Raw genomic sequence first — 15,986 nt, 5'->3', positions numbered from 1 at the left:
GGCATCTCCTGCCTTGTTGGAGGGAGGGCTACCTGTGAAAGCAGCCATGTCATCTACCAACTAAGCTTTAACCAATGTACCAGTTTCTACATGGGCATCATAAAACAAGTTGTCTGTCCACATGAATGGCCACCGACAAACTTTAGTTAAGAGACAGCTGGACCACACAGTTACTGAACATGCTGCCCAGTGTCGTGTGCTTCACTTTAACGACTGTTTCACAGCTCGTGGCGTCTAGATTTGTACTAGCAGTATCAGCTTTTCTGAGTTGTGTCAGTGGGAACTCTCCCTGCAACACATCCTCTGTTCCTTTAACTCCACTGGACTAACCCTTCACTGGTCCCTGTTTCCCACCTACATAACCCTTTCTTTGCTCCCATTCCATTACTACAACACGTGTTTGTCCCGCCAACCCACCTACATGTCCTTTCCTCTCCTCTACTAAGCCCCCCCTCCCCCCTCCCCCCAGGTCCTCTACAGCACAGTGCCCTGAGACAGTGGCCATATGTGTGTGAATTGTGCTTGTGTGAATATGTAAGTGTTTTTCATTGCAGAAGAAGGACTTTGTCTTAAAGCTTCAATATATTAACAGTCTTTTTCATTGCGTCTGTCTGCTACTCAACACCACCTCTAATATGGTGAGTAGTAATTTGTCCTTTCCATTTTGTTGCAAATGTTACCTGCAGATGGGTTCATTCATTCTGTGTAGAGATTTCTTGTGGAGATTTCTTGTCGAGTTTGATCTTGATAGAAGTTGAAGATGCGAAGTCAGTGATGTATATATTTCACGGACAGTATATGACTTATAAATATGAATGGTCTTCAATGGAAATAATTGAAACAAAGATGTTTTCTATTATGTTGAGAAGTTTTCATGAAATTTCAATCACCAACTTTCTCCTTCGAATGTGAAATTTGTTTGATGACTTGCACCTACTTATTGTGACGGAGTTTCGGGATGGCTTGAAGTGGGTGAGAGATTCTGCACCAGAGACATGTATGGGGGCAGCAGAAGACCCTTTATAGTTTATTATTTACAACCATTCAGTCTCCTTGGCTGAGGCTGTTGATCTCTGGGACCTCGATGAGCAAATGAGCCTCTTGGTGCAACTGTACTTGCACCACCATCTGTGCCAATGGCACTGCATAACAAGTGTCTCCTAGTACTGTGTCAGCCCCCGTGGTCATATTGTGTAACTGAGCGTGTAACAAACTCAACCATGGAATCTTCCATTGTCCTGGAGAAGATGGCCTAGTGATGGTAAGGCAACATTGTGCTCTGAACTCCAAACCAGAGGATATATGGCTATGGCTGGCTGCATCAGACCACAGCGACGCGGAGGGGAGGCGGCGTCCTAGGGTTGAGGTTATCGAAAAAGTTCAGAGAAGGGCATTTGTGTATTATTGCAGCATCAGGGGAGAGAGTGGCCAGTATATGATAAATAAAGTTTAGGTTGATGTCATTAACAACAAAGACTTTTTCATTGTGGCAAGATATTTTCATGAAATTTCAATCCTAAACTTTCTCCCCTGAATGCTAGATATTTTGTAGACTCCCATATGCATAGGGAGGAATACCATTGTGGTAAAATATGGGAAACCAGAGCTTGTTTTGAAAGATTTAGGTGTTCATTTTTTCCATGTGGTATTCCAGAGTAGAACAGTCCAGAAATAGTCCGAAAGTGCTTTGATGACTGAAGTACCAGGCACTTATATGTGAATTGGAGTGTAATGATGTAGACAAAATGTGGCGATGAAACTGAAAGAATTTTATCCAAGAATATCACTAAAATAAACCAAGTTTCAAATTTATCACATTAATAGTTTAGTAATCAGATTATAAAAACAGAGTGGTTAAACATGTATGTAACTGATACGTGTTTGTTGTGCACATATATTCATTACAGCATTTCAAATGAACTATTTGGGAACATTATGTTTACTTTTGTGCACTGCTGGCAGCATTTCAAATTTGGACAGAATATGTGCATTGTATGACTGCGAATGTTATTTTGTGTGTGGTAATTTGTACCACTGTAATAATGGCTTATTTTTATTCTCTTTCAGATCACTTTGGACTCTGGTGCAAGTCAGAAGTTTGTCTGCTTACTTAATGCAACACTAGAAACTCTTTCACAACTTCTGGAGATAGCAACTTTGCATGAAGGAGGAAGGCTAGCAGAAGAAATTCTTTCATACCTACGTCTAACAGTGATTATAGCTCCCACTGCAACTGTTAAATGTGTTCAACAGGTATTAGTTTTTTCATGTAAAATATTAATTATTTTTTGGTGAGAATGATCACCAAAATGAAACTACTATTAAATACTGTAGAAATTGAAACCAATGGCAGTGCTGGATTAAAGAAACATAAAGCTGGTGGAGATGAGGATTAGATACTAACTTCCAGAAAAAGAAGTTTGTGTAAAATTGATATTTGCTATTTATTTAGTTTAAGCATCAACAGTAGAACCAAGTTACCAAGGCTACTTCTGGCATTGTTACACTGTTAACTGAAGTGTTTAGTTGGTTCTGTTCTTGATAGATAACACTTAAAAGACATTAATTACACTATTTTCACATCATTCATACGTACATAAATATCAACTATTTATCATTAAGAATCACAGTGTGGTAAACATGGGGTGACACACAAACCTACATTACACTCACTACGCTTATGTGAGCTGTCTTTCATCCCATGTTTCCCTGTGATGTTCTTCTGCTTCTCACTAAACACTACGCATCACCTACATGCTTTCTTCTTCATTTCTACCAGTTTCATACAGTTTGGAAAATGTTTCTGTACAACCGAGCAATCCATGAAAAACCTCAGTTGCCTCTTCTCACTGGATGCTGCTGTAATTATATAGTGGAAGCCAGGCAATCTTCACCAAGTCACTGTTTTGTGATCAGGTGGTCCATATGAGAGATCCTAATGAAAAAGTTTTGCGTTAGCTTTGTTTGTTGTAATCCAGCACCGCCACTGGTTTCATTTTCTTGTTACCTTCTCTTGTGGCAACAGGCAGCACTGAGGAGTGTGCCTGGTACTTACTATCCACTCATCATTCGTGTCTTTCCTTCACAATGCTAGAAGATAATTTTTACGACAAAAAAATTGTTCACCATTCTCGAGTTTTACCCACTCTTAGAGCCTTGGGCAATCCTTTTCTCTTTTGAATTACAGTTCCCACAAGATCAGTGTTAGCTTTAGCCGATTCTTCAGCTAGCTGAGCAACCATGTGGAATTGGTCAACTTATACTTTGCGGTTCTTATCTTGGAGTGTGCTGAGCAGTTGCTTCACTACTGTAGAACCAGTGTTGTCCAGGTTATCATCCCTTCCATGGTAAACCTCAAGGTTGGATATGTAGCCAATTTTGGATGCTGCAAGAATGTATAGCTTCATGCCATATTTACTCGGCTAATTAGCCATATAAACTTTGAAACCTATACACCCCCTAAGGACACATATCTTCATCAGTGATCCATGAACAATGGCAGTTCATGCAGCTCGAGACATGGATGGGGATTGCATTGTTGCCAGTTGCAAGCAACAGTTGTGGTAAGTGCACACGCACACACATGCTCTGTGCTTGAAGAAAACATGCAGAATTTATCACTTACTACCACCCTCAGCCATGACGACTTGCAACAAGCGGAATAAACATTCACTATTAACTCACTAGAATTATGTTTAACTCCCGCATTGGCAACAACATTCACCGCAGACTGCAAGAACACTACTGAACGCTTGTGGCCCATCAGAGAATGCGTAAAGTAGATATGCAGAACAAGCCTGAACACGACTGCCATCACTTGTGACTCCAACTACAGTGCTTCATCTGGTTGATAACTTTCTTTGAACTTATTTACGAAGGCATCCAAAAGAGGCCTAACTTGATGAAAGGCACTGAAGTGTACTACATCTTCCGTTTTTTGCTTTGTGTTGTCATTTATATAAAATATTGACAAAATATTAAAAAAACCATTCCTTGGTATAACATTGGGGCAGAAACTCCAGTTAACCACTGGATTACTACATCAGTGACTGGCCATACTTGGCATCTCACTGATCAACATGTGGAGGATAATAGCCAGAAATTTCTTTCAGAATTTGCACCTAATTTGTTTTGTGCTCTGAGTATGGTCAGCTTCTGTCTAGCATGTAGGTTTGTTTGTACCTTCATATTTGAAATAACACTGTCATTTACAAAATGAGGAAAAAAATCTAAATATTCACAAGCCTGATCAAGTACTTGTGTGGCACACCATGAGAGGCTGTAAATACCAAAGTGTTTGGAGTTTTATCCACTTCATTCCCATTATCTTTCAAATTGTTACTCAGTCTTGGTCTGTTTGGTGTAGAGTGGCTGGGTCCACAGACGATGGTGAACCTTTATTTGACATTGAATGTGATTATGAAATTATACAGAATGTTGCAGAACCAATCGCTTAAAATTTTACGTTCCGTATTGATTTAAGAAGAAATTAGACGTACTAGGACTCTGGTTATTGTCTAGTATTCCATGATCACTGTCAGTATTGAAACCCAAAAAACATTCATCATCCATAGTCTCAGCAAGTACTTCTTCAATAATTTTTTTGAACTTTTGCATCATTATGACATGCCATTTTGATTATAAAGAAGATAACAAGCTAAAACCAATAATAGTGGCATCAAAAATAACAGACAAATAACAGACCACCATAGAACATCTAACAAACAAACAACAAACATAAGCAACTTGTTTCAAAAAAATACATATTGGTATATTGCTTTACCTTGCTATGTCCTGTGATCCAGTGCTAAAGTGATGAACTAAAAACATTAGAGAACCTATGGGTTTTAGCGGGAACAGTAAAATTATGTTTGAAACGCAAAAGGAGCATGGAATGCTACGCAATGTAATATTATGATGGCACATTTTCTTCTTTTTCACGCCCGACGTAATATTACGCCAACTGCATGGTGTTAACAAAGAATCAAGCTGCTTACTGAAATGAGTGTCCATTGTGTGAGAATGTGAAATGATGGAAGATGTTTTACGTCTTGGCTTTACGTCACAATGTGTGCATCCTGTGATATGAGAACGGGGTTCAGGTGGTTATAAGAAACTGTCATTATTAATTATTGGTATGACAATCATTGACAACACTGATTGATGTCCATCTGACCCAACACATACCTCTTCCCTGTCAATACCTTATAACCAGTTGTGACTAAATTTCATAAATATTGCAGCTGTTTCATGAGCCTGTAACAATGAGATTTATGTTTCCTATTTATTTTTAGTTTTTTCCTCAACTGCTGTTAACTGTGACCATTTTTGTAAACTGTTAAATCTTGGAACATTTTGTGTGTTTTATTATTTGTTGCTGTGCAGCTAACATTTCAGGTTTTGTAGATATTACTTTGAAAAGCTTCTGCAGAAATGCTCTGAGTAATGAGTACTTTTTGCTTTGTACATGTAAACAGCTACTGAAATGCCTGTTTGGTACAAATCTAAGCGCACAATGGGAGGATGCAGATGAGAAGAAATTTTCTTCAGCACCTGTCGGCTCTCAGGTTCCTGTCTCATCTGATGGATTTTACAGTACATGTTTTCAAGCAGCGTACCGTTGCCTTACAGATAATATTGCATCCCCTTGCACAAAGACAGACAAGGACGAAGTGTCTACGTAAGTTTTATGTAAATTTCTTATCCTTTTATTTTATTACATTTTACAGCCCTTGTCTATACTGTCCTCATAGGCCATAAAAGGGAAAAAAGAATATATACTGTTTAATATATGCAGTTTTGTTGAATCACCGTCTTATAAGAACGAAAACATGGTGCAAGCAGATTGTAATCTCTTTATTGTGTGTGCTATTAACTAATTTTGACTGTTGGTCATTGACAAGCACATATCAAAAGCCTTTAGTTTATTGAAAGCTACTAGTGTATGTCAAAATGTTTGTTAATTCTTATTGTTAGTTTTAAGGTAGAAAAGGGTAAAGTCACTCTGAAACGTGTCCACAGTGGATAACTTCAATAACACATGACTTCATGCTTTGGCAGGAGCTCCCTCCAAGTGAACTGCTCACTACTTTGGTTGATGAGTTTGGAGGGAAATAAGTAAGAAAAAAAACTTTAAAATTTTGTGAATTGTCTGGACTCAAGCCTAAATTTTTTTTAAATTGAGCTGTGTATTGGTTTTATGCAACATTTTTAAGAGCTGACAGGGCAGTACAAAGTTTTATTGTATGTGAGAGAGGGGAGAGGGTTATTCAATTGCTAGTCATTGTACCAAGCTTCATTCCTCTGTAGGTCTGCCTGCATTTTCCTACAATTTTAGTCATTACTACTTTCCTATGTACATCATGATCATCATCATCACCTGCGAATAATTTTGTCTAGCCGTCTGCCATCAATTTGATAATTTGTTTGTATGTCGTGAACTGATAATTGTAGTTTATCATTCCATTGTGAAGCTGCCTTTGCATCTGAGGTTTTTTGCCCCTTTAAGTATAGAATGTTGATTCCTGTATCCCGGAAGTCCTGAATCCAGTCACAAAGCTGGTTGCATGTTTTGTTTACTAGTTCACATTATAGACTGTATTGAATGCTTTCTGGCCGGCCGCGGTGGTCTCGCGGTTCTAGGCGCTCAGTTCGGAACCGCGCGACTGCTACGGTCGCAGGTTCGAATCCTGCCTCGGGCATGGATGTGTGTGTCCTTAGGTTAGTTAGGTTTAAGTAGTTCTAAGTTCTAGGGGACTGATGACCAGAGATGTTAAGTCCCATAGTGCTCAGAGCCATTTGAGCCATTTTTTTTAATGCTTTCTGAAAGTGTGAAGTATGACATCAATCTGGCATCCATTATCTACTGTCTTGTGGATCTCGTGAATAAACTGTGAGTTTTATTATACTACTGTTTGTGGAGTTCATGTTGATTCCTACAGAGGGGACTTTTGTTCACTAAATACATCATAATACTTTAACATGAAACATGTCCCATAGTTTTACAGCAGATTGCTAGTAGTAGTAGTAGTTGTAGTAGTAGTAGCTTTATTCATCCGTAGATCTCTTTTTACAAGGATATAGGACATGTCAGAGTATTGTTGCAATAGATTCCTGTAGTTAAGTACATATGTCTCACAATCTTTTTTGAAAGGATGAGTGATCTGTAACTTTTTCAAACCACATGGAAAACACATCATTTCTCCAGTGCCCTTTGACAGGTTGCAGCTACAAGGGAAGTAAGTTTGTTTGCATTATCTATGTAGAAGTACCCAGGTGTGTCATCACGCCAGTTGCTTTTCCTTTGTTGAGCAATTTTATTTGATTTGTCTTCTGTGGGTACTTATCTTCATATCTTTCATTTGGGCTTTTATGTGATTGATGAAAGGAGGAACTGTATTAACATCTTTCGGAGCAAAACAATTTTACGATATTGAATCCATATTTCCACCTTCTCTATGTCATTCTCTATTTGGATACCATTGTGGTCACTGAACCTTCTATTTACAAATTTTATGGTTGTCATGTAACAACAAAATTTTATGAGATTTTGTTTTAGATCAGTAGGCAAAATTTTGCTTTCAAATTCATTGGATGCATCTCATGTGGTCTTCTTACATTCCTTTTGGCTTTATTCAGTTTTTATTTATCAAAAAACTTTCAATTAATTTAAAACAATCATGAAGTTCACTCAGCTTTTGTGGAGTCTTTCTGACATGACTGTAGAATCCATGGCTGGTTATTTCTATCCCTGACAACTTACTTCTGCACATAAATGTCTAAAGCATATTGTCTAATAACCTCATTGCTGGTGGAATTTAGACCCTGATCTTCCTTTCTATTATTTCTATACAATTGTGGTTCATACTGTAAAGGTCCATATGCAGTTACACTTTGTCACAATTTATTGTAATCATTTTGTATCTGGATTTTCTACTGTTTGTGTAATCTTTTTGGTTATCCTTTTGCCATATTTTCCTTCTTTGTTGCTTTCACAAGACATGTGCTGTAGTAATTTGCTACTACTCTGATGACTTTGATATTGAATGTTTGATGATTTGCCAGTTTTCAATATTAAGCAGTGTGGAATGTCATCCAGAAATGTGCTTTGTAAGTAACCACTGCATATATCCTAAATTATTGCATTTCTGTGTAGGAACTGATATTGTAGTTTGTGAAGTTACAGGAATAAATCCTCTGATCATGATAAAATTGTTGAATTTCAGAAAGAAGAAAATGAAATTTCATTATGTATGCATAACTGAATAATGGTCAAAACAGTAAGGGTATAAGATGACTTAGACATTTGGTAAATTCACTCTGACACAGATACTTTTTAATTATTTATTTTCTTCTTGGACAAGCTGAGTAAGAACGACATGCCAATTTCAGTTCATTAATTGTTGTTGTTTACTTTTCTTCTAGTACTCTTTTTGTCTGTTCACTGTGCTATTTCAGACCAATTGTTTTCGCTCTCCTCCTTTGAATCCTTCCTCATTCAATACTTCCTCATTCAATACTTATCCCTAAACATTTTTCTGTCATTTGTTTCTTCAGATTTTATATTATTTCTTTTTCTAAATCCTTTTTTTGTTTGTTGATCCAATTTTCTGTTGACTTTTTATCACACTAATATTTGAAGATTATGGTTAATAATAGTCGAGGGACATGAAAGGGAAGCAGTGGTTGGGAAAGGAGTGAGACAGGGTTGTAGCCTATCCCTGATGTTGTTCAATCTGTGTATTGACCAAGCAGTAAAGGAAACAAAAGAAACATTCGGGGTAGGAATTAAAATCCATGAAGAAGAAATAAAAACTTTGAGGTTCGCCAATGACATTGTAATTCTGTCAGATACAGCAAAGGACCTTGAAGAGCAGCTGAATTGAATGGACAGTGTCTTGAAAGGAGGATTTAAGATGAACATCAACAAAAGCAAAACGAGGATAATGGAATGTAGTTGAATTAAATCGGGTGATGCTGCGGGAATTAGATTAGGAAATGACACACTTAAAGTAGTAAATGAGCAAAATAACTGATGATGGTCAAAATAGAGAGAATATAAAATGAAAACTTGGAATGGCAAGGAAAGCATTTCTGAAGAAGAGAAATTTGTTAACATCGAGTATAGATTTAAGTGTCAGGAAGTCGTTTCTGAAAGTATTTGTATGGAGTGTCGCCTTGTATGGAAGTGAAACATGGACAATAAGTAGTTTAGACAAGAAGAGAATAGAAGCTTTCGAAATGTGGTATTACAGAAGAATGCTGAAGATTAGATGGGTAGATCACATAACTAATGAGGAGGTATTGAATAGAATTGAGGAGAAGAGGAGTTTGTGGCACAACTTGACTAGAAGAAGGGATCAGTTGGTAGGGCATATTCTGAGACATCAAGGGATCACCAATTTAGTATTGGAGGGAAGTGTGGAGGGTAAAAATCGTAGAGGGAGACCAAGAGATGAATACACTATGCAGATTCAGAAGGATGTAGGCTGCAGTAGGTACTGGGAGATGAAGAAGCTTCCACAGGATAGAGTAGCATGGAGAGCTGCATCAAACCAGTCTCTGGACTGAAGACCGCAACAACAACATGGTTAATTACTGTCTTGCATTCAAAATCAATGTCCAAAAAATTACTGTCTTCTTCTTTCTCGGACTTGTCCAAATGAACAGACACCACGTATACAGGGTAGGGCAAATAAAAGTGGCCCAGGGAACAGAGTTCCAGGGTACAAAGAAACAGTGCAGAGGAAAGTAAATACAGTACTAATGTTACTACAGCAAATGCTGAAATTGACCAACATTCATCTATTGGCATTTTTGGGACCTGGTCAACAAGTTCATGAAGGTGGATCGGAGATGGATTGCTGGAAGTGCTGCAGTCTTATCTGACTTAAAGTTCTGCTACAGTTCTTGAAGACTATGAGGGTTGTCGCAATACCCTTTAGACTTACGGGCTCCTCAGGTTAAATAATTGCACACTGACAGGTCAGGTTACCTGGGTGGCCAGCTAGGGCCGTGATCAGACTGGGCAACAACTCTGTCAGGCATGTAGATTGTGTAAATATGCTCCAAGGTTCGGTCAGCTGTATGGGCAGTAGCTCCATACTGTTGGAAGTAACTGTAGGTCTTTTCCTCCTCCGTTAATGCTGCCACAAATAGATTCAAAGTGTTCGAAATGTAATGTGCAAAAGTCAGGGTTTGATGAAAGAAGACGAGACCAATGATGTGGCATGTTGACACTGCACACCAGACCCCATACTTCTGATCATTCAATAGTGTTTCATAGAAGTTATGTGTATTCTCCACTGCCCAGAACCTGTGATTCTGTGAGCTAACATACCCACTCGGGTAAAATGAGACTTCATCAGACATAAATGAGAGATCCATGTCGAAGCCATTCATTGTTATCTTAATGAATAGTCACTCACAAAACAGGAGGTGCTGAGGAACATATGATAGTTTTACTGGATGAACAGTAGACACTTGGTAGGGATGCACGTACTGGTCCAGGTAGAGTATTTGTTCGCATGATCAATGTGATATTTTGATCTTTCGCACCAGGTTGATTTGGTAGAACTCTGAAGCATTTTTTGGTGAACTGCAGCTACATTTTCTGGTGTGCAGGCATGTTTTGAAATGTTTTTAGACTTGTTCAGAACAGAGCCTGTCTGGCACCATTTTCAGACTAAGCTTTGCATGGCACTTTGACACCATTAAATTTCTCAGCTAACAACTGACTTTGTTACCATGTAACTATCCACCATTAATACCTGCTGCTCCACTCTTTGCACTGCTCTACTCACACCGATCACCGATAAAGCCCACGTTATGCTCTGAACCAGTGTAGATCACGTGGCAGGCATACATGTAGTGTGAGCACCACAGGGTGTGGTTATATGCATATACTCACATCCAGTTGTATCCACTTGTCCAAGCCACTTTTATCTGCCCATTTATTATTATGATGACGGCCATTGATCCCTTCTGTGCAGATGCACATCAAGGTCAAACCCCTATGGGAATTTGCAAGACACAGTGAGTAATGAGGCTAATAAGCAGGGGCACTGCATTGGTAGTGTGTGTTATAAGTTGAGAATTTGGGTCTGACACGGGGTGTGCTAAGGCAGTCCATGCAGTTATGGTGACTACTGTGACCGCATGGCGCAGTGGTCAGTGCATCTGCCTAGTAAGCAGGAAACATGGGTTTGAACCCCAGTCCAGCACAAATTTTCAACTTCCCCCATTGATTCAAATCAATGCCTTTTGGCAGCTAATATTCTTCATTTCCTTTGTGTCTTGATTCATCATTACTTTGTAATTTCCAACTTCCCACAATTTTTCATGAGCCTAATATTTTCCTAATAATTTTCTTAAATATTTTCCTAGTACTGTATTTCTTATTTATGTGTACTATAATGCCTTATTTTTGCATTTCAGACAGGCAATTTTTTTATTGTAAAATTCTTTAGTTATAATTTATGCCCTTCCCATTTTATGAGGTGTTACCCAAAATATCCAAGAATTTCATTGCAAAAATCAGAAAACTGTACTCACAACCTAATGTCCTTCAAAGTAGTCACCTTGGGAATATACTTAAATCCTAATGACCTTCAAAGTAGTCGCCTTGGGAATGTATGCTACAATTCCAGCATTGTTCTCATTTTTGGAAGCATTCTTGGAAGTCCGCAGGGTTAAAGGTGTTCAGTACACGGTACAATTCCATTTGGACATCTTCAGTTGAGTCAAAATGTTGCTCTTTCGGGATGATTTTCATCTTTGACAACACGTAGAAGTCACACGGGGCTAGATTTGGCTAATAGGGAGGCTGGTGGACCGTTGCCATTTTGTTTTTGGCCAGGAATTCTTTCACAACGAGTAAGGTGTGCATGGATGTGTTGTCATGGTGCACCTACCAGTCTTTCTTTTTCCATAACTCGGACCATTTGCACCAAAAATTTTCCCTCAGTCACCTCAAAACCACACAGTAAAACTGCTTGTTGACAGTGTGACCAAACTTTTTGAACTGTAGTTGGCCTTGAGGTAGTTGGCGTTTGCCATTGTAATGACTGCTGCTTTGTGTCACAGTTATAACCGTAGACTCAAGATTCATCTCTTGTTATGACTCTGGATAAGAATTTTGGACACTCACCATCTCTTTGTTGCAGCTCAGTGTACTTCTGGAACCCGAGGTTTCATTGGTCAGTGCTGAGAAGGCGAGGGACAAACTTCGCTTCAGTTCATTGGCTGGAATTCATTGACATGTACTGTATGACAGTCCAAGTCTGTCACAAACATAGTGAATTGTCTGCTTTCAGTCATTGTGGATCACATCTCACACTTTTGTGATCAGTTCCGGTGCTGCGCATGTTGACAGACTGGAATGTTTATCCTCGTCCACAGATTCTTGGACTTCCTTGAAGTACTTGAATCACTCAAATGTTCTTGCTTGAATCAGTGCATTCCCACAAAATGCTTCTGGCAGCAAGCGGTGGCTTTCAGCTGCAGTTTTCTTTAACTTGAAACAGAATTTGATGCAGGTCCATTGCTCCTTCACATTACCCATTTCATAATTCACAGAAGCACTGAAACACATCCTGACACGCGCCGCTACAGCTCACAACTGCGTGCACCATAGATGATGCATCTTTGTGCCACAGTAGCTAAGATGTGCCTCTCATGACATTTAGCTGTGGAATGCTGTGCTGCTACTGATTTGACTCATGCAATGAAATTCTTGGATATTTTGGGTGGTACCTCATATGTATTCCTTCTTCTATAGCATCTTTTTTTCTGGACTATTTTCTTCAATTATCTCACCAAGATATTTAAATTTTTTAACCTCCTCTGTTTGGCCAGTGTCTGTGTTTAGAAATATTGGTGCATCTTTAATGTATGTTATTTTTTTCGTGCAGAAAATCTTAAATCGGACCTTTTGGCTATTTCTTCTAGAAGATTAATCTGTGTCACTACAGAATGTCACATTTTGAGAAAGAATAGCAAAAACATCCACAAATGTAAGGCAGTTTATTCCAGTATTTTTGTTTCCTTTTCCCAACCTTACTGGTGAAGTCATATATCCATTCCAATTTCTCATCCTGTGCGTTTTTTTCTAGAACACAATTAAAAAGGACTGGGGATAGGCCATCACCTTGCCATACACCAGTGTTTATTTCTAAGGGCTGAGCTATTTTCCCATAAATTTCTATTTAGATACTTTGTAAATGTTTCATGAATCAGATTTGCTAATTTTGACTTTATATTTAGTAAGTTGCAGAATGCTAAATAAAAATTTATAAACAAATGAAACTGAAAAAAATCAATAAAACATTAAAAATGATTGTGAGAGATCATATGAAATAATAATGCAGCAGAGAGAGAAGTTCAGAACTGATGCAAGGAACTCCTATACAGTATAGGAGGTCTGTGTCACAGTAAAACCTTTCAGCTTAATATTTGAAGAGTTGAGGTATATGACCAACTTTTCTCAGTTTTGCTGGAATCTTATTGAAAATAAAACTTGTTGAGTAGTGCACACCGATCTGTATATTTAAGGAAATGTTATCCAGGTTTAAATCATTTTCCATCCTGTGTTCATTCAATGAAAGCTACAGTTTTTTTCTGAATGAGTCAGTATTTCCAACAACAAATCCCATGATTTAGTGTCCGTACAGGGATTGCAGAGTTAGAATTTTGAGATACCTGAGCAACAACCTACACAAAATTTGCAAACTGACACTGCAGATCTGCCTGCTCACCCTTTTCTGGTCTAAGAAAATGCTCAGAGAGTGCAGAGTTATCCTAGAATATAATATAGGAGGTAACAGACTGAAAGTAAAGAAGCATTTTTGTTCCATTGTTAGAGACAGTGGAGGTTATTCTTATAATAAAGATGGTAGCATTCTGTTTCTGCACAACATATTTCCTATTAGGATGACATACCTGTATGTTCAGAAATTATGCAGAACATAGGATTACACTGGTGTAGGGTCTCTGCAGTTCTTGTCTGTATGAATCAAGATATGGATATGATGCGAGCCTCTGGAACTGCTTAGCAATAAGGAAGGTAACTAGAACTACTGTTTCATGATAATGTGTGCCCTGACTGCAAGTGCCAGTGACTATTTCGAATTTACGTGCACTGACCCCATGGGGTTACTGATGATTTCCTGAAGGACTTGTTGGAATTCATCAGGAATAGCAATCTCCAACACTGGAACAGTCCTGTAAGGTGCCAATATAGCTGAAATGTATCTTCCAAGTGAATTCAACAAATGTTCAATATAAAGTAATTGGATAAATAAAAAAATCTTCTCTTTCCTTCTCATACCACTTAGTAAGTGTCCCCTGATCTGGGATTATGGATGACTTTTCCGAACTCTCCCCATTTCTTAAATTTCACCAGTCCTTTCCTATCATCCCTCTTCCTTCCCCTTTAACCCTTCTTTCAGAAGAAGGAATATCTGACTCTGAAAACTTGCAAATTTAGGTACTATTATATGTGTGTTCTCCTGCCACCATATGGTGAGTAGATTTTTTTTATCCATCCAGTTACATAATACTTTCAAAAATTGATTATTTTTGCTGACACATGTTTAATAAGATTAAAGTCCATGGAGGGACTTGGTTGAACCACTTGAACGATACTGTCAACTTTTAATGCATTGTCTACCAGCTGAGCTGTTTGCAGAGGGACATGAAAGTATAAAAGGCCAATGAAATCACCATGTGACATAAAAGGCCAATGAAATCACCATGTGACAGAGCAGAAGAAATCAAAAATTGATTTGGGTGGAAGGATGTCTTTGAAATCATTAATTTGGTTCTCTGTTCTTTTAATGCGCAATACAAAATACTGAGTGAGGTGATGTTGCAGGAGGACAGTGTACTTGCATTTGCGAGGATGGTGGCTCAAGTCCCATTCTGGATTTAAGTTTTATATTGTGTCTCTAAATTGCCCTAGACAGATGCTTAGATGATTACTTTAAAATCTGTACAGTTAATTGCAGCTCACGCAAGAGTAAAACATGTCTCCACTTGTGCCATGCCTTTGTGCTGTGTCTTTGCATGCCATACTGTTTTGTTGTTCCATTTCTAATGAACTTGATGGTGATGAGATGTTGAATTCTAATCTTCTGTCCTTCCTCTGTCAAGTTGTTAATTGGTTGCACATCATGATTGGTGATGGTGGTCGTATGTATAGAGCACTCAAAAGATAAGTCATCAGCACCCATACTCAACTGATGGGAGATGAATGTCATTTTGATTTGTGAAAAATATGCACCAAAGAGTGAAATATAAAATTTAATCATCAACCACCCTGGGACACTCACTCTCACTCACTCTTACACTTTCACAGAGAACATCAAAAGATATAAGCCTCAAGGCAGTTTGTGATTAATATACATGGACTGTAACTACACAAATCGAAAACAGTGTAACAGGGAATTGTGCTCGGTTGATCAATTAGAAAATAAAAGATGAAGCAACCATCCACATGTTAATATCATATACCGAAGATACTATTGAGAACACCAGACATTACACAAAAACTTGACACACAGACCACATTTGAATCATTGTTTCCTGAAGTAGAGAGGAAGTTAGGTGATAAGTTGGGTGCAGCCCTCATGGCTTGGTATATTTGTACCCGATAAGTACTATATACGGGTGGATCCTCGTGTCAGAGGAAGAATCCATGCATCAGAGAACAGTGCTTACTCCACAGGCACTGCACTGGCTGGAAGGAGGAATGCCACAGCCACACTATTGATTTTACCAGGTGCAGCTTTCTCTCAACTCTAACCATTCCTCCTCCCACTGACGCATGATCCTCTGCCTCAACAGTGAGGTAAGTACACTACAGGGGCAGCACATTTGGAAATTGTAGGCACTCTTAGCTGCATCATCTTCTGCTTCGTTATCCTGAAAGCCCATGTGCCCTGGTACCCTGCAGAATGACACATCCTTGTTTTGCTTCTGTAAGTGGG

At 38.5% G+C, this 15,986-nt stretch overlaps 1 protein-coding gene across 1 annotated transcript in view; it reads left to right on the top strand.

The window, feature by feature from the left end:
* Window positions 1-15,986, top strand: part of LOC124787730 (huntingtin) — a 392,251-nt gene that overhangs the window by 214,549 nt on the left and 161,716 nt on the right. Inside the window, exons 20-21 of the mRNA XM_047254577.1 lie at window positions 2,068-2,253; window positions 5,478-5,680. Coding sequence (XP_047110533.1) covers window positions 2,068-2,253; window positions 5,478-5,680 — 389 coding nt within the window. The remainder of the gene's footprint in view (window positions 1-2,067; window positions 2,254-5,477; window positions 5,681-15,986) is intronic.

The sequence above is a fragment of the Schistocerca piceifrons genome, chromosome 3 (genome assembly GCF_021461385.2).
Source record: "Schistocerca piceifrons isolate TAMUIC-IGC-003096 chromosome 3, iqSchPice1.1, whole genome shotgun sequence".
In the NCBI taxonomy this organism is placed as follows: Eukaryota; Metazoa; Arthropoda; class Insecta; order Orthoptera; family Acrididae; genus Schistocerca; species Schistocerca piceifrons.
The sequence above is the reverse complement of the archived record's forward strand: the minus strand, read 5'-3'. Positions and strand labels throughout refer to the sequence as shown.